This window comes from Rhinolophus hipposideros, assembly GCF_964194185.1.
Source record: "Rhinolophus hipposideros genome assembly, chromosome: X".
NCBI lineage: Eukaryota > Metazoa > Chordata > Mammalia > Chiroptera > Rhinolophidae > Rhinolophus > Rhinolophus hipposideros.
This window is the reverse complement of record NC_138046.1, coordinates 115030054-115055531: the sequence shown is the minus strand read 5'-3', so window position 1 is coordinate 115055531 and position 25478 is coordinate 115030054. Positions and strand designations below refer to the sequence as shown.

The window sequence follows — 25478 nt, the reverse complement described above, 5'->3', positions numbered from 1 at the left end:
ATTAAGAAATTGCCCTTTTCAGGTTAGGATTCTGTTGATTAAATGGATTAACGAGGTATGGGTAGCCTTGAGAAAGGGAACAAAACAGAGTTCTTTCGTTAATCAGTGAGGGGAGAAACAAAGAGGAAACAGCTGAATATCAGGGCAGGTCTAACTGCAAACTAGCTAGGTCTGACTACAAATGGCTAGGTAGGGGGCTATGCGATGAGTCAAACCGCACACTAAGTCTAATTATGTATTGATTCCTGAATTTCTCCCTTACACTATCGTTGAACCAGTTTGTTGCCTACTTAATGCCCAACTCTTACGTATTTATACAAAGGGGTAGGAAAAAAAGTATAAATATGGAAGTGAGGCCCAAGGAAGATATAGAGAGCAGTGTTTCTCAAAGTCCCCTGAAGGGTGCATTTTAACCCTCCCCCATCCAATACTGGCAGTAGAGCCTGGGAGTCTGCATGTTTTAATAATCTCCTCTGGTTTAAGTCTTGAGAGACTCATGTTGGAGACCAGGAATCTAGGCACTGGGAGAAGGCCAGCAGATCCAGATGAAGTACTTCAGAGGCTGATGAAACCCCAGCTGAGGTGTTCTCATAGGCACTGTTGATACCCTTGGAGAAATTTCTGAGTATGGAGAGAGTGCAGGCAATATATAAATGGTGCCCCAATTTTGAAGGAGGAATATGTCTCTGTGGGTCCCAAATGATGTAGGGGACTTTGGAGTGAGTGAGTGCTGGCATTGTGTCTTGTGAGACCGAAGAATGGAAACATGGACCCAGGAGAGGCAAAGAGTTTTAAAAAGAGGACAGTTTATTGGAAGCAAAGGGTCACAGCTCCCGAGCGAGAGGGGTCTCGAATGGGGGTGCCCTGTGACTGAGGCAAAAGCTCCTACCTTTATACCTTCCCTTGCCTGTTTGGGGAAGGGGAGCTGTTTGAAGAAGGGAACTGGCACCTTTAATGAAATTCATCTACCAGGTTTGTTCTGTTTGCCCATCCTGAAGGAATTAGCAAAGTAACCCACTCTTATCTATCAGATCTGTTCCCTTTGTCAGGCCAAAAGGAATTTTATGATTAACCTCAAGGCCTTGTTACATTATGTCCTGGAGCGAAGGAGTGATTTCAAAATTTGGAGTTTTAGGATATGGCTGTCTTTTGTTTATTTCACCAGGGACCTCCCTGTCTACCTAGGGACCTGCTAACTATTCTATATTAATCCCCCTGAAGACGTAACCCTAACTGCTGTTAGGGAGTAGGGGCGACGACTGCTCTGGCTACTTCAGGCTGAGGAGGGGCGTAGTAGGGAGAGACTGGCAGCTAGGAGTTGTCCAGAGGTCTATCTAAGGGTCCCCGGTAGATGAACAAGTCCAGATGAGGATGTTGTTGTCTTGTAGGCCATCGTAGCCAACCAGTGGGTAGTCTGCAAGCTGAGCCGCCTTGTAGGCAACAGCATGAGGTAATACCTGTAATAATGGATCAAAGAAAAATGAGAAAAGTTTCCTTAAGTCCTGTTAAACTGGGAAGCTAGGAAGTAAGGAAGAAAAAATCTAAGCCGGTAAGAATCTTTTTTTTTTTTTTTAAGAATCTTGCTTTTAATTTAATATTGGAAACTATATTATGAATTTGTTGAACTTTATGTTTAATTCGCTGAATTATCAGAGAGATTGGAACAGCATAACGCTTTAAACTTTTTATATCCTTGATTGTGTTTGAGAAGTAGATAATCTATGGCAGCTCTGTTTGAAAACTGTTTCTCTGACCTGTCCTAACTCTTGTCTCATGGCATTGATAGCCAGTAAGGTAGATTAAAGCACTGGTTGGAGTAGCCAGTGAAACTTTCTAGTATTTGGGTGACAGCCATTAGCTCAGCTAGTTGTGTGCTGACTACAGAGGGAAGGTTTGTATTTTTTAAAGATATTATGTAGAGTAACTACAGTATATCTAACCTTCTGTATGTTATTTTTTATAAAAGAGCTCTCATCAGTGAGGAGCGTCCAATCTAGGTTGTCTAGGGGTGTTTCTTGTAAATATATTCTGGCAGCATATGTTTGTATTAAAACTTATTGGCAGTTAATTCTTTTCTGTCTCTGGCAGGAACATGGCAGGATTAAGGATGGAGCAAGTCCGTATTTGGATTACAGGACCTTTTAACAAGAGGGCCTGATGCTGTAGGAGGCGGCTATCAGTAAGCCTGTGACTCTTATTAGCATCTAAAAGCCCTTGAATGTGGTGTGGGGAGAAAACAAAAAACGGTTAAGTCTTGTCCCACTGTGAGCTTGGTGGCTTTGGGAACTAGGAGGGCAGCTGTAGCTATGGCCCGGAAGCAAGCTGACCAGCCGCGTGCCAGGAGGTCTAGTTCCTTACTTAAATAGTTCTAGAGTCCTTTTTAAGTTTAATTTGTTTATTTTACATTTTCTTTAAGGTATAGATCAATGATAAGAAACAGGCTGAGTAAAACGAGCCCAAATCTGGGGGCTGTCTTTATCTTTACAACCAAGCAGTTTTCAGAGGAAAAAGGTCCAGAGTAAGTAGTTGAGCCAGAATAAATGGCTTCAATATCAATTAGGAAATTAATAGGCTTACCTGCCACGTCAGGGTCACCCGCAGTTTTACCCCCTGTGATGAGAATAGCTTGGGAGCCACCAGGAACTTAAGGCCCAACAGTGATGACAGCCATTTTAGGGGAGGGAGTTGGTCCTTGCTCCCTTCAGAACAAGGGGTACTCTCCCCTGTAGTGCCCCCTTTAGTCTGTAGAGGGGGCACGGCTGTTTTGGAGGACTAGGACACTCATTCCAGTGGTCTGGGCTTCCACATCCAAAGCAAGCTCTTTTATCCAGCACTTTCTCTCTGGGGCTTTTGGGGTGTCTTGAGGTGGCTTTAGTCCTGGGTTGTCTATAATTGTGGCCAAAAGTCTGGCCTGTCTCTGGTCTTATGCTCTGGTCTCACTGTTTCTTTATTCCTCGCTTTTCTGTACTGGTTGTTAAAGACATTTAAACAAATGCCTGGCCTTCTCTAGGCTCTGAGCCTCTTAATCAGGGATGAAACAGTGGGTCAGAACCATTAGAGTTCCCTGCCGTTAGGGGAAAATATAGGCTAAGCTTCCTTATGTGGGCCTAATGCTGATACCAAGGAAAGTACATGAACTCTAGCAGTTAGTTCTACAGTGTAAAAGTTTACTTAACTATTAGTAAAACTTAGTTTTTAGATTTAATTTTTGAGTAACCAAGGACCTGATTGCGAAAATATGAAACATAGAACATTATTTTGGTGACGTATATAATCTTTGTTTTTTTTAGGTAGAAAACTTTTTCATAATGCCAGTAGCAGACCAATAGTCTAACAAACTTTATCTTAGTAGAGAGAGAAAACTTAACTTTTATTTTGTACCAGCTTACTTTTGAGATTTAAATTTATTTCGTTAATTGTATTTAGCTTAACCATATATAAAAGTCTCAAAACTTCTCACAAACCTTCTATAACTTTCCCAGTCCCTCTTAGTTTGTCTCTTTTCACTCATTCAGAAATAAGCATCTTTAGGACAAACTGTTTTCTTTCAGTATCTTCAAAAACGTATTTCCATACCTTATACCATCCTTGAAAACACACACCATTTTCTTCCATGTTAGAATCCATAACCTTCAGAACCTTAATTTTTACTGACAACTAAAAGCAAGCAATGAGACTTCCACTGGCAAATCCAGGAATATATTTGGCAACCTTTAAAAGCATAGGCTTTTGTAATAAAATATAAGATATATTTATTAACAGACCTTAATTTCTCTCTTAACATTCTTGTGACAAGAAGCTAGAAATAGATGAACTTTGACCTACCTAATGACAAATTCTGTAACAGAGATAACATGACTTTAGTACTCTGGGACTCCAATCTAAAGGTGATTTCCCTTATAATGAATCCCACTGTGGATGGTCCCTGCAGGGCTTAGAGCAACGGAGTAAGGGGACTGGCATAAGAATTAGCTGCTTGGTTTGTTGTTGTTTTTTGTTTTGTTTTTTACTGGGGAAGGGGAACAGGACTTTATTGGGGAACAGTGTGTACTTCCAGGACTTTTTTCCAAGTCAAGTTGTTGTCTTTTCAATCTTAGTTGTGGAGGGTACAGCTCAGGTCCAGGTCCAGTTGCCGTTGTTAGTTGCAGGGGGCGCAGCCCACCATCCCTTGTGGGACTCCAAGAATTGAACTGGCACCCTTGTGGTTGAGAGCCCACTGGCCTATGTGGGAATCGAACCGGCAGCCTTCGGAGTTAGGAGCACGGAGCTCCAACCGCCTGAGCCACCGGGCCGGCCCCAGCTGCTTGGTGTTTAAAAGTGCCACTTTTTTCCTTCAGTTGCCTCAGCCTCAGGCATTTCTGTTTATAGGTGGATTAGGAGATGGGTGTCTGTTGAAGGGTCCTCCTCAGGAAAGGAGGATCCTGCTGGAGGTTCCTCTGGAGGAGTCTCTTTAAGAGGGTCTCCTTAGGGAGAGTCTCCTTAGAAGGAGTCTACCTAGGAGGAGTCCCCTTAGAAGGGGTCTCCTTAGGCGGAGGGAAGCATGAGATCACAGCCAAAAGAGCCGGGTCAACTCTACATTTCTTACAGATCTGGGTTGTCGCTCAGGGCGAAAAAAGCCCAAACATATGGAACTTCTGACCATTTGCCCTCCTGTCTGCAAAACAGGTCTAGCTGTATGATAGTATTGTAGTTAATACTTCCCTCAGAAGGCCAAGACTCCCCATCTTCCAATGAGTATTTAGGCCAAACCTCTGTGACAGGATGAAAGCACAGCAGAGACAAAGGAGTCATCCTGCTGGCACCCTCATGGGCATTCGGGCTAGGAAGGGACCAGAGGGACCTTTGGGACCCACCACAGAGTTGCCATGATCAGGATCCGCAATTGCTGCCAAAGCCCATTCTCCTCAACCGTGCGCTGTCTTTGGGCTTCACTCTACCCAAGAGAGAAGGCAGTTGGACTCTGGCCGACATTCCTCCAGCTCAGTGCCGGAGGGGATCAACCAGAGCCCTTCTGCAAGACCTGCCCCGTGAGTCTTGAGACTAGCAGCTGTGCTTTTCACATTTAAATGGCTGAAGGAGGCCTACTGTTTGTGTGACAGGAGAAAGAGACAAAAATTACGAAGGCCCATAAGGTAGGCAAGTAGAAAAGCACAGATAATATTTACCTCTCCTTGAATCCCGGACGAGCCTCCAAATGAAGGAGGAATATGTCTCTGTGAGTCCCCAAATGATGTAGGGAACTTTGGAGTGAGTGAGTGAGTGAGTGAGTGCCGAGATTGTGTCTCATGAGACTGAAGAATGGAAACACGGAGCAGAAGAGGCAAAGAGTTTTAAAAAGAGGACAGTTTATTGAAAGCAAAGGGTCATAGCTCCTGAGCGGGAGGGGGTCCCGAATGGGGGCTCCCTGTGACTGAGGCAAAAGCTCCTACCTTTATACCTTCTGTGGGGACAAAACCCCAAAAAACAGTTTCCAGGTTCTCGGCCTCACAGTGCTGGCTCGGGTAGTAAATGGCCATCAACTGTGATCAGATGCCAGCAGCTGTGGCTAGTTGGCTGTCAGCTGTAACCCGTAAGCCATTGGCCACTAATATAACGGCTGTGGCTATGCTAGCAAGGAAGGGAATGGGGGCTAGCAAGAAGATGGTGGTTGGCAAGCACGGACTGCTGTTAGGCAGATTATGTAGATCCTGCTCCCTGTGTCTCCAGCCCAGACGCCAGCGAGAATATATTGGTTTGACTCCCCTACTTATGGCTCCATGGGTGTTCCTTTTTGGCCTTACCGTGTCCTGCGTTCTTGGGAGGGGAGTGGGAGCTGAGACCCCACACGACAAATGGCGCAGCGAGCAGGGTCCCCTGCGTGACACCTTCCCTTTGTTTGGGGAAGGGGAGCAGTTTGAAGAAGGGAACTGGCTCCTTCTAATGAAATTCATCTACCAGGTTTGTTCTGCTTGCCCATCCTAAAGGAATTAGCAAAGTAACCCTCTCTTATCTATCAGATCTGCTCCGTTTGTCAGGCCAAAAGGAATTTTATGATTAACCTCAAGGCCTTGTTACATTATGTCCTGGAGTGAAGGAGTGATTTCAAAATTTGGAGTTTTAGGATATGGCTGTCTTTTGTTTATTCCACCAGGGACCTCCCTGTCTACCGAGGGACATGCTAGCTAACCTGTATCAATTTCAAGGATGAGAAAAGAGTAGATGCCAGAAGCCACACAGCCTTATAAGCCTGACATGACCTGGGGAAAAATTTTGCTCCAAACAGATGGAATCAAAGCATTTAGAGGGAAATGTGATGCTCGCGAGGTGTCGTCATCATGGGTTCGCTAAAACATCTCTGTTAGAGATTGTCAAACTTTGCAGTATATTAGAATCATCTAAGGAGTTTAAAAAATTCTGATGCCCAACCCCACCAAATACCAATTACATCAGAATCTCTGGGGAGGGGACCCCAGAGATTCTGATTTAATGAGGTGCTTGCTATCTGAGCATTGGGAGTTTTAAAAGCTCCCCAGTTGATGCTAATATGCAACAAGGTTTGACAACCAATTTGTCTACATGACATTAGGCAAGTTGCTTGACTCCCTTGCACTTTGTATAAATTCTAGGTAATTTTAAAGGTCTCTCCCACCTTTAAACTTGTACAATTCTGTTACTAAAAAGCATGCCAAACTGATTTCCTTCCTTTCTTCTTCTCTTCCTCCTTCTCTTCCCTCCTTTCTTCTTTTTCTTCTTCTGCTGCTGGGATAGCCTGGAATGTCAGAGTGTCAAAGTATATATCTGAATTTCATTAAAATATTTAGCGGGCTGGCCCGGTGGCTCAGGCGGTTGGAGCTCCATGCTCCTAACTCCAAAGGCTGCCGGTTCGATTCCCACATGGGCCAGTGAGCTCTCAACCACAAGGTTGCCAGTTCAATTCCTCGAGTCCCGCAAGGGATGGTGGGCTGTGCCCCCTGCAACTAGCAATGGCAACTGGACCTGGAGCTGAGCTGCGCCCTCCACAACTAAGATTGAAAGGACAACAACTTGACTTGGGGAAAAGTCCTGGAAGTACACAGTTCCCCAATAAAGTCCTGTTCCCCTTCCCCAATAAAATCTTTAAAAATAAAATATTTAGCAAAATTTCTGACATCTCATAGATAAATAAGATATTTATGATGGGTGAATTTACCACCTACCTGCACAAATATGCTCAGAGGGTGTGAATGTAATGGATATGTGCTAACCCTGGAGAATGGTTTGGAGTGAAACGCCACAAGGATTTGTTTTGCCCTTGAAACTGACCTTATAACATTTTTTATGCAAGATGTAGATAAGAAAGGTATGTAAGAAATGCCTACCGAATTGACAACCCAAAGTTTAGGAGGTTAATTAATTTAACACACAAAAGAATTAGGCTTAGCTCTCTGATCAGAATATCTGCTTATTAAGGTCATTATTGTTTTAAAAATAGTTTCAAAATATTTTGCCCATTGAAGCTTTTAGTGTAGTGCTAATGGAAAAATAGACATGCCCGGTAGGGTCACGGGGCAGTTGTTCTCTGACTTTGTTCCTATGAAGAAATGCAACTATATTAGATCAGGCTGGTTTGGAGCATCACAAAAAAAAGGAAATGTGGGGGTATAAATAATACTTTTACTCCCACCTTCTAGATCCTTCTAGCTGGGCTAATAATTAACAAAGACAGATTAACAGGAAAAGTCAAATTTTAATACATGCCTGTGGGGGAATTCACATAAGCATGAAAATTCCAAAGACAGTGAGGTAAAATTGAGTATGTATGGCATTTTGGACAAAGGAGAAAGGGGCGGGGGTGGGGGATTTGAGATTTCAAAGGAAGTAGGCAATTTACAGGTAGTTGAGGAAGAGTGGAAAACACAAGGTAGGTAAATTTTTGCTAGGCAACCTAGAAACAATGGGGCACTGGAGGGGTCTGGTAAACAGGCTTCTGCTTGGAATCTTCCCAATACTAAGGTTATTATGCTAAGGTTTCCTTCCTTGAAGCAGGTTTTTTTCTATCTCAATCTCTTAGGCCGGAAAGAGGGGAGGGTCAAAAAATTCGGAGTCTTTTATTTCTTAGTAATCAATATTTCTTAGCAGTCAATATCCCCAAAGGCAAAATTTTTGGTGCCCTTCAGAAACATCACCCAAAAAAGCGATGAGGAAAGAAATTTTGTTGAGAACTCCCTGGGTGTGATTGTGGAAGATCAGTTTAGCAATTTAATCTAGCTCATTGAAAGGCTTGGTGAGCTAGCAGAGGGTAGTTTTGGAGGGGTCTTAAAAACACCTGGAGTGCTTTTTTAAAAAGGGCACTCCCGCAGATTTTGATGCCTTTTGATGCTCTAGGCCTTCCTCCTTAAAAATAAGTGCCCCAGCTGATCTTGAGAAATATTGTCAAAGGGCTCATTTTAATTTGAATTTTGGCATAGTTGTCTAAATATGTTGTTTTTGTCTCATAGTCAGTCTCCACTTGTGTTTTTCAAAACCCAGATAGATTTCATTATTTTGAGTTGAAAACCCAAACAGTTAAATGACATCAGTTAGAAAATTGTACGCTCTTACATTTCCATTTTCCTTTTCATTTTTAATGCTGTATTTTCTACATTCCTCTATCTGACCGAGACATGAGGAAAATATAATTTATGTGTAGCAGAAAAGCAGTCGATAGTTGCTCTATTGCTACTGCTGTGCTGTGGAAAATAAAGCAGGATTATGTTATGTCTGATCACTTTCCACATCACATGATGAACAGCAGTTGAGAAGAAGCATAAAATGAATCCTGCCGAGCAGTCCTCTGATAACTTGTTGTTAACGGGTGCTTTCCTCCTTCCCTCCTGTGTCTTCCCCATCAGGATCTCTCACTAAGTGGCTCAGCTAGGAGTGGCACCTCACAGCATAAAGGAAGACATTCTAAACACTGTCTTGGAATAAGAAGTTGAAGCTTTTGTGAACACACGCAATTTAGAAGACATGGGCTGTTCAAATTCATCTTCAACGAAAACCAAGGAATCTGATGTTGGTGAGTACTAGGAATGTGCCTGGCTTCCTGAAGGAAAAGGGAAGAATGAGCCAGAATACCTCTCCCACTTTCTCATTGACTCACATGGTTGATTCTGGAGCTGCCCTGTGTGATTTTGCACAAGGCATCATCCCTTAAACTGAAGGCTAAATATTGGGATAACATCGAAAACTATCTTTAGGAAGATATAAGTTTGAATTTATGATGTATCTTAAAGTATTATCAAAGAGATATTTTATGTTTGATTTGATTTCAGTTGGAAATGTACCAATATAAAATCTTGATTTAAAACTCAGTGGCAGGGAACAAGAAAGCCTTTGTAAATTTATATCTGTTTATTCAGTAGACTTATAAATAGCTATATTCATACCTATGTAACATTTAGTAGCATCATTGAATTTTTATTAGATTTTATAACTCAGTGATCAGATTATTTCTTATAGCTATTCAACACAGAACTTTACGAGACGTGCCTCATGGCTTTAGAATATTCTAGGTAGAATTTGGGAAATGCTAGATTATCTGCTCCCCCCAAAGCGTGTTGTTTCTAAATAGATGACATGCCGCCCATTACCCCCATATAATTAGAAGCTTAAATATTTCCTTTATTTTGAACTGAATTTCTTTCTCATAACTACTAGAATCTAGTTGAAACTCACTTGAATGTTTAAGGAACATAGTCTCCCCAAGCAAATTAGAATAAAAAACAAACAAGCTGGGACAGTTATGTGAATAATTTGCTCTTAAACTCCATTCCTTTGTTGTCTGGGTTATAGATAATTTTCATAATTTCTTTTCCACATGTTGGTTTTGGAAGTTTACTCAGGCTTAATATGGAGAGTTTGGGGTGCAGAGTGTCCCATACTAATTAGTGTTGGATGTTTTCCTTTGGGAATCAAATGCTGTTCTTGTGCTTGGTGAGTTAGCAAGCTAATCTCTGACAGTAGGGACACGGGAGGGTGCACTAACTCTCAAATCGGTAAACACATCATGAACTAAATCTTTCAAAATCTCCAACTGAATTAATTCCATAGTAGTCATTTATTATAAGAGAGTGAAGAACACTGTTACCCAATAGAATTAAAACAAAACAACAACAACAAAAAAACCCTGAAATATTTAAAAAAAAAAAAGTGAAGAGGGTATCTTTGTATATTTAGGATTACCCAGAGTCCTTTAAAGTTAGCCAAATTTCTTAGATTTCAAAAAACAAAAAACAGAAAAACAAAAACAAAGCCAAGCCCAACTTGTAAAAGTAAATTCTCTCTTTTTGAAACATTTTCAACTTTTTAAAAAAAAATAAATTTTATTGGGGAATATTGGGGAACAGTGTGTTTTTCGAGGGCCTATCAGCTCCAAGTCGTTGTCCTTCAATCTAGTTGTGGAGGGCGCAGCTCAGCTCCAAGTCCAGTTGCCATTTTCAATCTTTAGTTGCAGGGGGCGCAGCCCACCATCCCATGCGGGAGTTGAACCGGCAACCTTGTTGAGAGCTCGCACTCTAACCAACTGAGCCTTCAGGTCGCCCCATTGGCAGCTCAGCTGCAGCTTGTCTTCAATCTAGTTGTGGAGGGCGCAGCTCATTGGCCCATATGGGAATCGAACCGGCAACGCTGTTGTTCAGAGCTCACATTCTAACCAACTGAGCCATCCGGCTGCCCCACATTTTCAACTTTTAAAATGTTGCATGTAAATGGAGCTATTACCTTAGATTTTTGGATTGCTTTTTCAAATAATTTATTGAGGTGAAATTCACTAACATAAAATCAACCGTTTCTTAGAGAATAATTCAGTGGCATTTGGTACATTCACAGTGTTGTGTAACTATCTCTTCTGTCTAGTTCCAAAACATTTTCATCACTTCAAAGTAAAATTCCTTATCTATGAAGCAGTTTCTCCCTATTTCCCTGCCCCGCAGCCCCCGGCAAACACCAATCTGTATTCTGTCTCTATGAATTTGTCTATTCTGAACATGTCATGTAAATGGAATAATATGCAATGTGCCTTTTGTGTCTGGCTTCTTTCTCTTAGCACACAATGTTTTTGAGGTTCATCCATGTTGTAGCATGTGTCAGTACTTCATTACTTTTTAAGGCTGAATAATACTCCTTTGTACATGTATACCACATTTTGTTTATCCATTTGTTTGTTGGTGAACATTTGGGTTGTTTCCCCCTTTTTGGCTACTGTGAATAGTGCTCTATGAATATGAGTGTATGTGTACTTCTTTGAGTCCCTATATTCGATTCTTTTGGATATATACTTAGAGTGGAATTGCAAGGTCATATGGTAATTCTATGTTTATCTTTTTGAGGAATACCACACGATTTTCGTGGATTGCTTTTTAAAAATAGCTTTATTGCGATATAATTTACATACCACACAATCACAAGTTTAAAGTGTATAATTCAGTGGTTTTTAGTATATTCACAGAGCTGTACAAGCATCACCACATTCAATTTCAGAACATTTTCATCTCCCCACCCCACCAGAAACCCGTTAGCAGTCATCCTTCCTCCCCCGCCCCTACCTCCTCAGCTGTAGGCAATCCATAATCTACTTTCTTTTTCTTTCTTTTTTTTTAATAATCTACTTTCTGTCTCTATAGATTTGGGCTGTCCTGGACATTTCGTATAAATGTAATCAGACAATATGGAGTCTTGTGTCTGACTTCTTTTACTCAGCATAGTGTTTTTGAAGTTTATCCATGTTGTAATATGAATCAGAACTTTATTTCTTTTTATTGCTCAACAATATTCTATTGTATGGATATGCCACATTGTACTCATCCATTCATCAAATGATGGACATTTGGGTTGTTTCTACTTTTTTCCTATTGCGAACAATGCTACTATGAACATTCATGTACAAGTTATTGTGTGAATACGCGTTTTCAGTTCTCTTTGCCATATACCTAGGAGGACAATTGGTGGGTCATATGGTAACTCAATGTGTAACATTTTGAGAAACTTCTAAACTGTTTTTTTGAAGTGGCTGCACCATTCTACATCTCCATTAGCAATGTGCGACGCTTCCAATTTTTTCACATCCTCAGCAACACTTGGTATTGTGTGTCCATTGGTTATACCCGTCCTAATGGGCATGAAGTGGTATTTCATCAGGGTTTTTGTTTGCATTTCAAACAAATGACAAATGATGTTGTGCATCTTTTCATGTGTTTATTGTCCATTTGTAGATCTTCTTTGGAGAAATGTCTATTCAGATCCTTTGTCCATATTTTATTTTTATTTATTTGTATTTATTTATTTATTTAAAGGAGAGCACAGCTCACAGTGGCCCATACAAGGATCAAACCGGCAACCTCGGTGCCATCAGCACCACACAACAACCAACTGAGCTAACTGGCCACCCCCCATTTGTCCATATTTTAATCGAGTTATTTATTTTTCTATTGTTTTGTTGTAAGAATTCTTTATATAGTTTACTTACGTTTCTTATCAAATGTATGATTTGCAAATATTTTCTCTCATTCAATAGGTTGCCTTCTCTCTTTATGTCCCTTTAAGCACAAAGGTTTTTAATTTTGATGAAGTCCAATTTATTTTTTCTTTGATTGCTTGTGCTTTTGGTATCATATCTAAGAATCCATAGTCAAATCCAAGATTATTTATGCTTATGTTTTCTCCTGAGAGTTTTATATTTTTAGCTCTTACATTTAGATTTTGATCCATTTCGAGTTAATTTTCCTATATGGTATTAGGTAGGGGTAAAAATTTATTCTTTGCATGTGGGTGTCCAGTTGTCCCAGGACAATCTCTTGAAGAGACTATTCTTTCCTTATTGAATGGTCTTGCCACTCTTGTCAAAACTCAATTGACCACAAATGTGAGGGTTTATTTCTGGACTCTCAATTCTATTCTGTTGGTCTACATGTCTGTCTTTAAGCCTGTACCACACTGTCTTGATTACTGTAGCTTTTATAGGAAGTTTTGAAATTGTAGTGTGAGTCCTTCAACTTTGTTTATGTTTTTTAAGATTGTTTTGGCTTTTTGGGTCCCTTACATTTCCATATGAATTCTAGGATCAGTTTTTCAATTTCTCAAAAGAAACCAGATGGAATGCTAGTGGGGATCGTTTGAATCTGTGGCTCAGTTTGGGGAGATTGCCATCTTAACAGTTAAATCATCTGATCCATGAACATGGGATGTCTTTCCATTTATTTGGGTCTTCTTTAATTACAATGATGTTTTGTGGCGTTCAGTATGTCAAAACTGCCAAATCTTTATTTTCAGCCCACATCATATACTATAAGGTGTGATCACAAAATACAGTGAATGTTTAAATTAAAAAAATTTATTACAGTGAAAGACACATTGTCATTAATCCCCCTCAAAATACTCTCCCTCACTTCAAACACTCTTATCCCATCATTCTTGCCACTTTCTGAAGCAGTTCTGGAAGTCCTCTTTCGTGAGTGTCTTTACTTCATCCTCCATCATGACAGTGCACCTTATCACACATCACTTCTGGTACAGTAATTTCTGTCGAATGAAAACATTACGGTGTGTCCTCATCCATCTTATTCACTGGATCTGGCACTGTGTGACTTCTGGCTCTTCCCCAAAGTAAAAATGACCATGAAAGGAAAATGTTTTGAATCGATTCAGGACATCAAGGTAGCCATGACAGTGCAACTAAAGACACTCAATGAAAGAGGACTTTCAGAACTGCTTCGGAAAGTGGCAAGAAGGATGGGATAAGTGTGTTTGAAGTGAGGGGGAGTATCTTGAGGGGGATTAATGGCAATGTGTCTGTTACTGTAATAATTTTTTAAAATTTAAACATTCATTGTAATTTTTTATCACACCTCATATAATCCCTGGTTTGTTGACATCCTACGGAAATAATTTTTAAACAGGCACTTTTCTTTGTAAAAGGACACCATGTTCTTCATCTGAAATTATGATCCCTCTCAGTAATGATTTTTAGTTTATTATTCACCTTTTGTTATGATAATTTGTTGGCTTTGAGATTTATATAGGATTGGTACTACATTTATTGCCTGCATGAAATAGGCAAACAAAAAAACCCATACAATCCTTTTATTCTTTTATACCAATTAAATGCATCTTTATCTTTTTCTTTGTTTTCTATGTGATTAGTCCACCCCTGCTTTAGAAATTTCAGATATAATGATACTCTGACAGGGACTATTCAGATATACACTCTAGAATCATGAGCCTTTAGAAGGTAGAAAGTACTACTGAAAGGATATGGTATCCCATCTTTCCATTTAAATGCTTTTTACTAGCTTTCAGCCCTTACTAAACAATTCACAAAGAAGCCAGCCTTATAGTTGGAGCCTGTTAATTGTTAGAAAATCCTGTTACAAAGAGACACATTTCAACTCAGTGTAAGAAAGAGCAATATCTCAGCTCCAATTGCCAGTTATTTCCCGTAATCAGAACCCTTTTCTTATATGATTATGGCTTTATATTGCATTATCTTTTTAGAAGCTGCAAAAGACAAAAATTTAATGCTGATTGTATTTGACCTTGGGTAAATGAATATGGCACTATAAGTCAGATTAGTAATTAATAGCAAAGGAGACATAAAACAGAATTGCAGTCAAGATATTTAATTTTTTTCCTGAGTGAAGATTAAAGGTCATTATTGAATTGTTGAAATAATAGAACATATTTCCTATGAGAAAATATTTTAATTTAAATGGGTTATAAAAAAATTAAATAAAAAATGAGAGTTATACTTTTACATAGCTAAATTTCTTACACACTTACGAATATGATAGTTTTAAAAAATTGATATCTTCAGAGTAATGATTCTTTTAGGAAATTAACAGGAATCATTTTGGCAGAGATGTCACAGTTACTTGTAAACTGTTGTTCTCCTGATTTTACTGATTTAATTTATTATTTTAGTATTTTATACATATTGATTTATTGTTCACTGATTTAGCCTACTATTTTGGTATTGTATAGAAAAAACTTTATATTTTCCTGAACTATGGTAGAGCCAAAGATTACAGTTCTTATGGAAACTTCCATAAGATGGCTTTATGTAATCTTTGTGTTGTTCCATTGCCTTGTTAAATAAAAGAGGACTTTAAATGGGGCATTGAAAAATCCTAATCCTAATACATATCGAAGGAATGAGTTAAAATTTGCCATTTTGCAGTCACCATTTATGCAAAAATCATCAGTGGATATTTTTGGAGAACAGAGTATATACACAGTCCCAAAGCGTGTTCCTGCAAATTGTTTACTAATTATAAAGAGAAAGGAAATATCTCTATAGTATTGAATTTTAGGTGGACACCACCTTAACCAAGTGATCTGACTTCACATCACCAGTGAGACCACTTAACATCATGTGCCTCCTGATGTAATGTACTTGAGAAAGACTCATTTATTCCACCCAAAATATATAACCTGAATCTCATCATGAGGAAACAGACCAGATCCAAATTGAGGGATATTTTAAATCATTGATTTGTATGAGTACTCTTCAAAAATTTCAGTGTCATTAAAGAGAAAGAAAGGCTAAGGACTTGTTTTAGAATAAAGGAGACTGAAGAAATGATGGATGATATACGTGTGTGCTCAGAGAATGCTATGTGGCAAAATATTAACAATTGTACTATTATTACCATTTCCCCATATGTTTGAAGGTGTTTCAAAATAAAAAGTTAAAAATATCCTAATCCTGTACAACCCGAGATATGTTTGTCAAGTTTGCAGTGGCTGCAGCCTACGTTTATGCGTTTTAGGGGGTACCATTTATTAGCCCTTACTTGTTTTTGCCATCCCCTAACTTCCTAATTCATTGCAGACTCTTTGTGTCATTCCTGGCATCATCTTGAGTATCTTCACTATACACCTGACTAATCTCAAAAAATGAGTTAACTCAACGTGTTAACTCAAATATGTTGACATTTCAGTTCTTTGACCTCCTAAACTCCAGCAACCCCTCAACTTCATTTCCTGGCCCCTGTGGCCACCTGGATCAGCTCCACCTCTGCAATCTTTGATTATTATCCTGTTCTCTGGTCTCTCGATCTTCACTGAAACCTTTGGGCCTGAAACCCTTCGTCGCCCAGCCCCATCTTTTCTTTCCTTTTTTCTCCATTTATCTTTCCCCATCTTCTATTGACTCTCATTTGAACCAATTAACAGATCATACACAGTAATCATATTTTAGGCAATTTAAAGGAGAATAGGTGAAATGTTTAATGTTCCTAAACCAATTGCCAGAAAACTTTGGCTACAATTCCTTGATGGGAAAGCCAAGGATGTTAGTGACTTGACTTGGATTTTTATACAAGGATAATTCAAAATTTTTAAATAGCCTTTAGAATTAGTCATCTTCGTCCAGAAGCTTCTGATTTGTGTGTTTCTGTTTTGTCCTTGATTGGTTATTTTCAGCTTCACTATGTGCAACAATAGGTGGGCTGCAGCTGTGGATTGAAAAAACATAAAGGGATGAATTAGAATATTTTATAACTGGAAAGGATCCTAGCGATCACAAATCCCAAGTTCTTATTGTTCACATGAGAAATTGAGGACCCGGGAGGTTAGTGATTTGCCTGAGGTAACACAGCCCCTGGTTGAGTCAGGACCAAAATGGAAGTCTCCAGATTACAAATTCAGAACTTTTTCTATTATCCCATGTGGATGGGTTGGGGGGTGGGCAAGTGCACGAGTAATAAAAAGTCAAAGAAATGACCTCTATATTCTTGCCCTACAAGGCCAGAGATCTAAGAACGATAAAACTGTGATCTCTTTTGTCATTTGGGGAAAATGTATAGTTTTGTTTAAAATGTCTGCCATTCTTTTGACTCTTGGGCTTCATGCTTTACTCTGATTTCCCTCTTGTTTAAGAAAAATGTTTTCTGGGGAAAAGGATTCTGTGTTGTGTGTACTCTTGTTCTGGAGGGATGCCAGCGTTTGTGGATGAGCAAGCCTCATGGTGTCCTTGCCTTGTTTGCTGCCCAAGAAGCAGGCTTTGTGACCATCTCCTGCTTCGAGCTCTTTTTCCAGTGAAGTTGGAAGACTCTCTGGATAGCTCCACACTCTAGCAGATGGCAGATGTATAACATCTGTAAATAGAAACAACAGTGATGAAAACTGTAGTCCTAGAGTTCAGCCATATCTTATTCTCATCATGCTTTGAATAGCAGAGTTAATAGATGCTTTTCTTCCTTGTTTAAAACCTTTTGCCACTAGATGGTTCATTCTCTTTCCAGTTCATTTGAATTCATTTTGATCAGTTTTATCACACTTGTGCCTCTCTCTCTCTCTTCTTGACTGTATGTCAGGCCCATTAAAGTTACATTAAATATTCACTCATCCTGGTGCTTCCTTAGGAGGCCTCCGCCAGAATTTCAAAAGCAGAGTCTTTAAATGTCTTATCGTTCTGAATATAAAGCTTCTTGTTTAAAGATCTGTCAAATAAACTCCTATTTCAAAAATAAAAACAAACCAACATGAGACTCCGCCAGTCAGCATGAAGAGAAACACAACACAGAAAGTCTTAACTAAACAGTAATTTCATCCATTCATTCATTCAAATTTTTATTGAGCATCTACTATGTTCCACGGGCTGTTCCATACTCCGGGGATATAGCAGTTAACCAGATAGACCAAAATCCCAGTCCTTACGGAGATTACATTCTAGTGGGAGGCAGACAATAATAAATGAGTAAAACATATGCTATATCGGATGGTGATAAATGCTCTAGAGAGAAAACAAGGAAGGAGACAGGCAATGTGGGGGAGGGGTGCCATTTTAAAAAGGGTGGTCAGGAAAGGCCTCACTGAGAAGGTGACTTTTGAGCCAAGACTGTGTACTCTAAGGCAGTGAGCCCTGTGGGTCCTGGTTGGCACGGCTCTTCTTGCTCCTGGCTCTTGGGTGCTAAGATGGTAGTCTGTTTGTCCATAGTAGTTTGTGAAGTTTTTAACGAAATATTATGTATAATCAGGAAGTCTTTGGGGGCACTAGAAATTGTTAGCCTGGGAGCGACTATTACCTGTTGTTTTTGCCTTACTTTTTTGAAAAAAAGTTTCTACCATTTATTGAGTGCTATCTATATGCCAGGCATTATACTAAGCATTTTATATCAATCAGTCAATCAATGAGTATATGACTAATATATCAGCACATTACTAATTTATTATTATATATTATTATAACAGCCCTAGAAAGTATCTATTCATTCTTTAATTCAGTCATTCAACAAATATCCATTGCTGGGCCTTGCCCTAGGTGCTGTGGCTATAGCAGTGAACAAAATAAAGTCCCTATTCTCAGGTAGTTTAGCTAATAGGGGATGATAGACATTAAACACATAAACATAAACTATATAGAATGTCAGATGGTAAAAAGTGTTGTGGAGAACAATCGAGGTGGTAAAGAGTATAGGGAACATGTGGTGGGGAAGATGTAGGAGGGAGATACTGGTCTACATACTGTCTCATTTTTTTATGGTTGATTCCAAATGCCACACTGGGCTGTCTAGCAAAATGGTAATGAGCCCAGGTTCTGGAATTACAGAGATCTACATTTGACTGTACAGTCTCCCACTGACAAGTGATGCGACCCTTCTTTCTGAGTCTCAGTTTCCTTATCTGTAAAATAAGGATAATGACACTTGATAGGATTGTTGGGAGGATGAGATCAAATTAAATTATCCATATAAAGCACCAAGCACCGTGCCTGTCACTACAAAGCAAATATTCTGAATTTATCATTTGTTTTGCTCATTGACCCCCTATGTGGATATTTAACTTCTTACAAAATACCATGATAATGGTCGTTGCCAGATTAAAGAAGCCATTAGAAAACAAAGAGCAAAACAAACAAACAAACAAACAAAAAACAAAGGAAACCCCAGCTTGGCAATAGAGAAACCACCTATGCCAGACACAGAAAATTGGCCAGGTACCTAATTAAACCTATGCTGTTGCTTCCTCCTAGAAACAAAAATAGAAGGCTCTTGGGGCACATAAGGCAAAGCTTTTCTTTTTGTCTTTTTTCTACCTGGAGTTAAGGTGACAGGGACGATGGCCCTGTTATACCATGAAACAATAGGACCAAAAGTGGACCTAAGCTGTCTGACAGGTTCAGAACTGGACGACACTGATCTTCAGCTCTGTGGGGAGGGTTCAGGGTTTTGGAGCCAGCGACCCCCTCAAGCAGGGTCCATCATATCTGAGCTCTACTCTTTGCCATTTCGGAGGTTTCTGCTCCAGAGGAGGGTCCTCAGCTGGCTAGGGTGCCCTGCAGTGGTGAGCTTTTAGCAGTGTGAAGTAGATATGCCCAACCCTGCCCTGCCAGTCTCCTTCCCTCTCCTGGAGAGCGTGCCATGAGAACTGTATGCCCAAGCAGCAACAGCAGAATGTGGATCAAGGTCTTTTTAATCACGGCTGCCCAAGTACTCAAAAATCCCAACGTGGCACTCTAGTGTAAGGGCCTGAGCTGGAGCGCCCAGGACGTTGGAGGCAGAGGCCCAAGCTGGACCTACTTTTCCCACCTCCACGGGACTAGCTCATCAGGCAGGGTTTAGTCAGGAGGCAGAAACCAAGAGTGATTCTGAATGGAGAGAACTGAATGGAAACAACTGTCAACTAGGGATCAAATTATTACTTGGTAACTGAAAGCGTCCCTGAAAAAGAACTCTTAAGGCATATGAAGGTAGCAGCTGCAGGAAAATTACCACCTGTAGGGCTGAGAGAACAAAGGGGAAAGATTGGAATTATTAAAATTTAGTAACTTGGAAGAGAGGTGCTGCAGAACTGCCACTCAGACCTTTGAGAAGAGGGGCTGCTCAGCTGTTGCTCGTGTGTCTGGGGGGGCTGCCGTGAGGCTGGGTTTACAAGTGCTGGGTAAACTGCAAAGTGGATCCAATGTGCTGAATCTGCTCTGGGGGTGAAGAGCATGTGTTAGGTTACACTAGCCGGAACAGGAAGTAGACATGAAGGAGTGTGTCCCGTCCTTCCTCTGGCCTCGCTATCTCCTTCTACTGCCCTTATTGGCAAGAGCCAAACATGGAGCAATTGGCAAGGCGGAAATGTGGCCTGTAGGGTCCCAGCCTCAGCGCCAGCAAGCTGAGTAGAGATGTGTGGGGTGAGAACTGACACATGATAGCTGAGTAAGTGGCATTCATGTTCAGGTGTAGGGGCTCAGGTACAGGAATGCAAACGTAAACAGAGATGGTGGATTCCCAAGGGCGGGGATTGAGGGTGGCTCAGCTTACTGACTTTGGAGTAGAAGAGGAAGTACAAGAGACAGGGAACTGAGCATGGCTGTCTACTTTCCAAGGTGCAGGACTCACACCCACTAATAAAAGATGAATGTACTGTGTGCTTAGCAACTCCTCCTCCCCTGAGAAGTGGCCTGGGTCCCGGCAAGGGACTGGACAGAAGCAAAAGATGGGAGAGAGGCCTTAGATGGCCCCGTTCCCCTTACGTGGGAGGCGTTGTAGTAGTGGTATATGTAATGTGTCTAGGTTAGTGCCAGGCACGTAGTAGGCACTTAGTAAATGGTGGCTATTATTCAAAGGAAGGAAAGGTACACATAGATTAGGGAATGAAGTAACTGGATATAATAGAGAGAGCCCAGGGTTTGGACTTGGAAGACCTGAGTCCATACTAGATAAGTGACTTGGCGCAAGAGCCTTGCGTCTCTAAACCCGAAGTTTCCTTATGTGTAAAATGGAGATATAGTACTTGTGAGGACTAAATATCTTAACAGTAGATCCTTAACATATGGTAACTATTTGGTTCAATTACCAGTTATAAAAATAATAGCAAGCTTGATGATTTATTACTGATGTTACTAATCCTAAATAGAAGAAACTTTACACATCATTTATTCCACTACATCATTACGTAGATGAAGAAACTGAGGCACAGAAAAAGGTCAATAGCTCTATGGAGGTTAAGAGTTTGGGCTGTGGGGTCAGTGAGCCTTGGATTCAATTCCTTACCGTCTATTTCCACTCATTGGCTAAGTGACCTTAATTTAGTCTCTGTCCTAGCTTCCCAGTGTGGCAGGGACTGCGGGAATGAATCCATGGCCTAGCCCTCAGTAAGTGCTCAGTAAATAGCACTGGAACATTGTGCTTGGTGAACAGAGAGCCTCCGGGGTGAGGGTTGGTTTGACATGACAGTGACTATCCCACAGAACTTAACTTTCAGGTGATCGATCCCAGGCTCTCCGTAATGATATGGTGAGAACATGAGATTTCAGCCATGGTGTCACCATTTGTTTGCTTTGCAACATCCAACAAGTTACTCTTATTTCTTCTTCCTGTGGTTTTTGCCCCCTATAAAGATCATGACACTTGACCTTCTGTCTATTTCCTGGGTTTTCTGGAAACTGAATAATGAAATGAGAGTCTGGAACCCGAGAGCCTTAAAGAAGCTCATAAATGAACAGCCTCAGATGACTAGTGTCTACTCACTCGGTGTACCACACAGTACTAAAGCAAGGCTGCTGGACTGGAGGCTGGGTTCCTGCTTTCAGAACCAAAATTGTCCTTGTTATAGTCAATTCTTAATTTTTATGTGCTAACTGGGAAAAATTATAGCACGAATAAAAGGAGCCAGCTGGTGTTGGTTGATTACTCTTCACTCTAAAACTTGAGGAAGGCATAAGAGAATATATTTTAAATGTCATTATCTTTCAGCTGATCTCTTTCTTCAAAACTATGAAGTTACAGGATGGTTCAAAGGCGACCAGCCCCAGAAGGAGTCCTTGTGCTTGAATAGTCCACAAACAAGACAATACTTATCATTACAGGTTCCATTTATTTAGCATGTGCTCTACACCAGGCATTGGGCTAAACTCTTCACCTGTAGTATCGCATTTTGTCCTCATACCATGTTTCCCTGAAAATAAGGCCTACTTGGACCATTAGCTCTAGTGCATCTTTTGGAGAAAAATTAATATAAGACCTGGTCTTATTTTAATATAAGACCAGGTCTTTAATATAATATAATATAATATAATATAATATAGTATAGTATAGTATAGTATAGTACAGCACAGCACAGCAGAGCACAACATAATACTGGGTCTTATATTAATTTTTGCTCCAAAAGATGCATTAGAGCTGATGGTCCGGCTAGGTCTTATTTTCAGGGAAACACAGTAGTAACTCTATGAGGGAGGGAGGTGTGTTCACCTATCCATCTGTCTCTTATCAACTGACTCTCACGTGCAGAAGCTGGAGTGAATTATACTTCCTCAATTCATTATACGTTGTTACTGTTGGTCTGTGCAAGATCCTTATGTTAATTAATTTGCTTATTCCCCTTTATCCATGTATCCAACGCTCATTCACCACTCCCCTATAAATAACCAATTTGTTAGGTTTAGTGTGTATCTTTTCCTTTGTGTGTATTCTTATGAAATATACACAGTGGTTTTGTGTATGTGTATTTTAAATTTATTGTCTCTTAACTTTTTAATAACTCTTTTAACCGAATCACAATTTTTAAAAAACCCATTCACATTGCTATGGATTTATTTAACCCATTGCTTCCACTTGTGGCATAATACTCCATGGTTACACCTACCACAGATACACATTGTCCTTCCTAGTGATGGACAGCCAGCTTGCGTTGGTGTCAAACTTCCTACTTCCACACATAGAAACATTTATCGTCATATGGCTCCTTTATGGACTGTGTGAGAATTGCTTTGGGGTGTATAGTGAAGAATGGAATTGCTATTTTATAGGGCATATGCAGATTTTATATGCCTATGTAGTGCCAGAGGTAGGTGCTATTATCATCCCCATTTTACAGATGAGGAAACTGAGGCTTTGAGAGTTTTAATAACTTACCCAAAGTCACATAGACAGTAACCAGCAGACCTGGGATTCAGACAGTCTTGCTCCAAAAGTTCAACTCTTGATGGCTGTGCCATCATTCTTCTCTGAGTATTGGAGTATTACAAAAACAAGAAGGTAAATCTCATTGTTTGTAGTTCTTATGTTCTTAGAATTGAGGAATTCGGGTGGACTGATTTTTTTTTTTTTTTCTGATGCACCTGCTTCCTCCCATAGCTGCATAGTAATTGTTTTTCTCTGACTTTCATGTCCTGTGGATCTTCAGCACTGGCTGCTGCATTAGTTATCCAAAACTGGTACCGACGTTACAGAGCTCGTTTAAAGGCCAGAGAACGCTCCGCCCTCAACATCTTCCAGTCCATCGAATATGCTGATGAACAAAGCCAACTGCAGGTCTGTTTTGCAAGTTTGTCTCTTCGTTTGGTAACACGCTTCTCTTTACCCCTTGTTTTTGAAAGAATGACAATTTGGGTCCATTTTAAGCTAAGGAACCTTGGTGAAAGGATTTAATAGAAGATACAATGACATTGTCTTGGAGCTAGCTGTTGAGAGAAAGTATGATTTGGGATGAGGATAGTGTTTTTCAGTTCTGAAGTTCACATTTTTAGGAGGGCTGCCAGATGTTTATTTAACTAATAAAAAAATGGTCTTATTCTGTTTTGGGGCACGTGCCCCAGTAGGAAGTAAAGTTGTTACTTTATGAAGGAAAAAACACTTTAAAAAGTTAAAAAAAATAGAAGAATTTCCTGGGAACAAACCTTTGAAAGTTCTAGAAGAAAATATAGATGGGCCTTTTTCAAGATAGGAAGGCCTTTTTTACGCTTGCAAAAATGACACATAAATCCAGCTGTGATGCTTAATAGAAAAGTACTTTTTAACAAGAAGATCTTAGAAAGATCTCCAATATAACTGTTAATGAAAACAATTAACTTGTAGAACAAAATGTAGAGTTTTCGCCCATATATGTGAAAGAAAATTAAACATACAGCAAAAGTCTGGAAAAAGATATACAATAAAGTGTTTATAGTGGTTATTTCTGGGCACAGGAGTGGTATTGATGGGTGGGAGTTGAGTGGGAGAGGAATTCTCATTTTCATTCTGTATCGTTTGTAGTTTTCAATAATCATGTTTATCTGTAAATTAACTTATCACATAACCTTTAAAAATAATTAAGAAAGTTTCAAAAAGAATGAAAGGTATTGGCAGCTATAAAAATGATATACTATGATTCACTTAGATTCTCCCTTTGTCCTAATTAGGAGCTCACAGGTGGGCTGTCATTTCAAGCACTGTAGAATACAGTGATGAATATAAAGGTAGAGTGAGCTCTCAAATCCATATGCTTTATGTACATACATTCCTGTATTAGTACATTCTTTAACATTGACTCTTTTTAAATAACAGATGTATTGAGATGTAGTTCACCTATTTAAAGTGTAAAATGTAATGGCCATTAGCATATTCACAAAGTTGTAACCATCACCACAATAAATTTTAGAACATTTTCATCACCCCTCAACCCTTGCAAAACACTCTATACTCATTAGCAGTCTCTCCCCAACCCCGGCCCCTGGCAACTGCTAATCTGTTTTCTGTCCTTATGGATTTGCCTTTTCATGTAAACGGAACCACACAATATGTGATCCTTTTTGTATCTGACTTCTCTTTCTGAACATATTGTCTTCAAGGTTCATCCATGTTGTAGCATGTATCAGTACTTCATTCCTTTTTTTTTCTCTTTTTCTTTTTTAAAAGGAGGGCACAGCTCACAATGGCCTATGTAGGGATCGAACCGGCAACCATGGTGCTATTAGCACTACGCTCCAACCTACTGAGCTAACCAGCCACCTCCTTCATTCCTTTTTATTGCTGAATAATATTCCATTGTATGGATATAGCACATTTTGTTTATTCATTCCTCAGTGGATAGATTATTTGAATTGTTTTCATTTTTTGGCTATTGTAAATTATGCTACTGTGAATATTTGTGTGCAAGTTTTTTATGTGAACATATGTTTTCAGTTCTCTCGGGTGTGTACCTAGAAGTGAAACTGTTGGGTCATCTGTGTTTAACTTTTTGAATAATTGCTAAATTGTTTTCCAAAGCAGCTGCACCATTTTACATTCCCACCAGCAGTGTATGAGGGCTCCAATTTTGCCATATCTTTGCTGACACATTTTGATTATAGCCATCCTAGAGTGTGTGAAATGGTATTTCATTGTGGTTTCTATTGACTCTTAATTGATAAACCCATCAATAGTATTAAAATCATACATTTTGATATTTTTATGGAAAGTCTTTCTTCCCTGAACTCCCACACCTACTCCCAGAATGATAAGATTCTTTAGTGTTCACTCTTCATGGGAGGCAGAGCTTGGAGAAGAAGTTATTTGTGCTGTATAAATGCAGGTCTTTGCAGGTAATTGGTAGACATCTCGGTGATGGTTGGAATGCTGGTGGATTTCCAGCTTTCTCTCCCTCTCTCCCTTCCTCCTTATTTCATTTCACAAATATATTTGATATTGAAGAGTATCCCTTAGCTCTTAATCTCACTACCAAAAGGAAAAGAAGAGATCATAATGAACAAAATCTAGTAGTTGTCTTAGGTTGGTTTCCCAGGAACAGAATCT

At 39.8% G+C, this 25478-nt stretch overlaps 1 protein-coding gene across 2 annotated transcripts in view; it reads left to right on the top strand.

Annotated features, from left to right (window-relative positions):
* PPEF1 (protein phosphatase with EF-hand domain 1) overlaps window positions 1–25478 on the top strand; it is a 114222-nt gene that overhangs the window by 30444 nt on the left and 58300 nt on the right. For both annotated transcript variants that reach the window (XM_081043410.1, XM_081043411.1), the window contains 2 exons: window positions 8850–9016; window positions 23113–23240. In XM_081043410.1, coding sequence (XP_080899536.1) covers window positions 8968–9016; window positions 23113–23240 — 177 coding nt within the window. In that variant the 5' untranslated portion in view covers window positions 8850–8967. The remainder of the gene's footprint in view (window positions 1–8849; window positions 9017–23112; window positions 23241–25478) is intronic.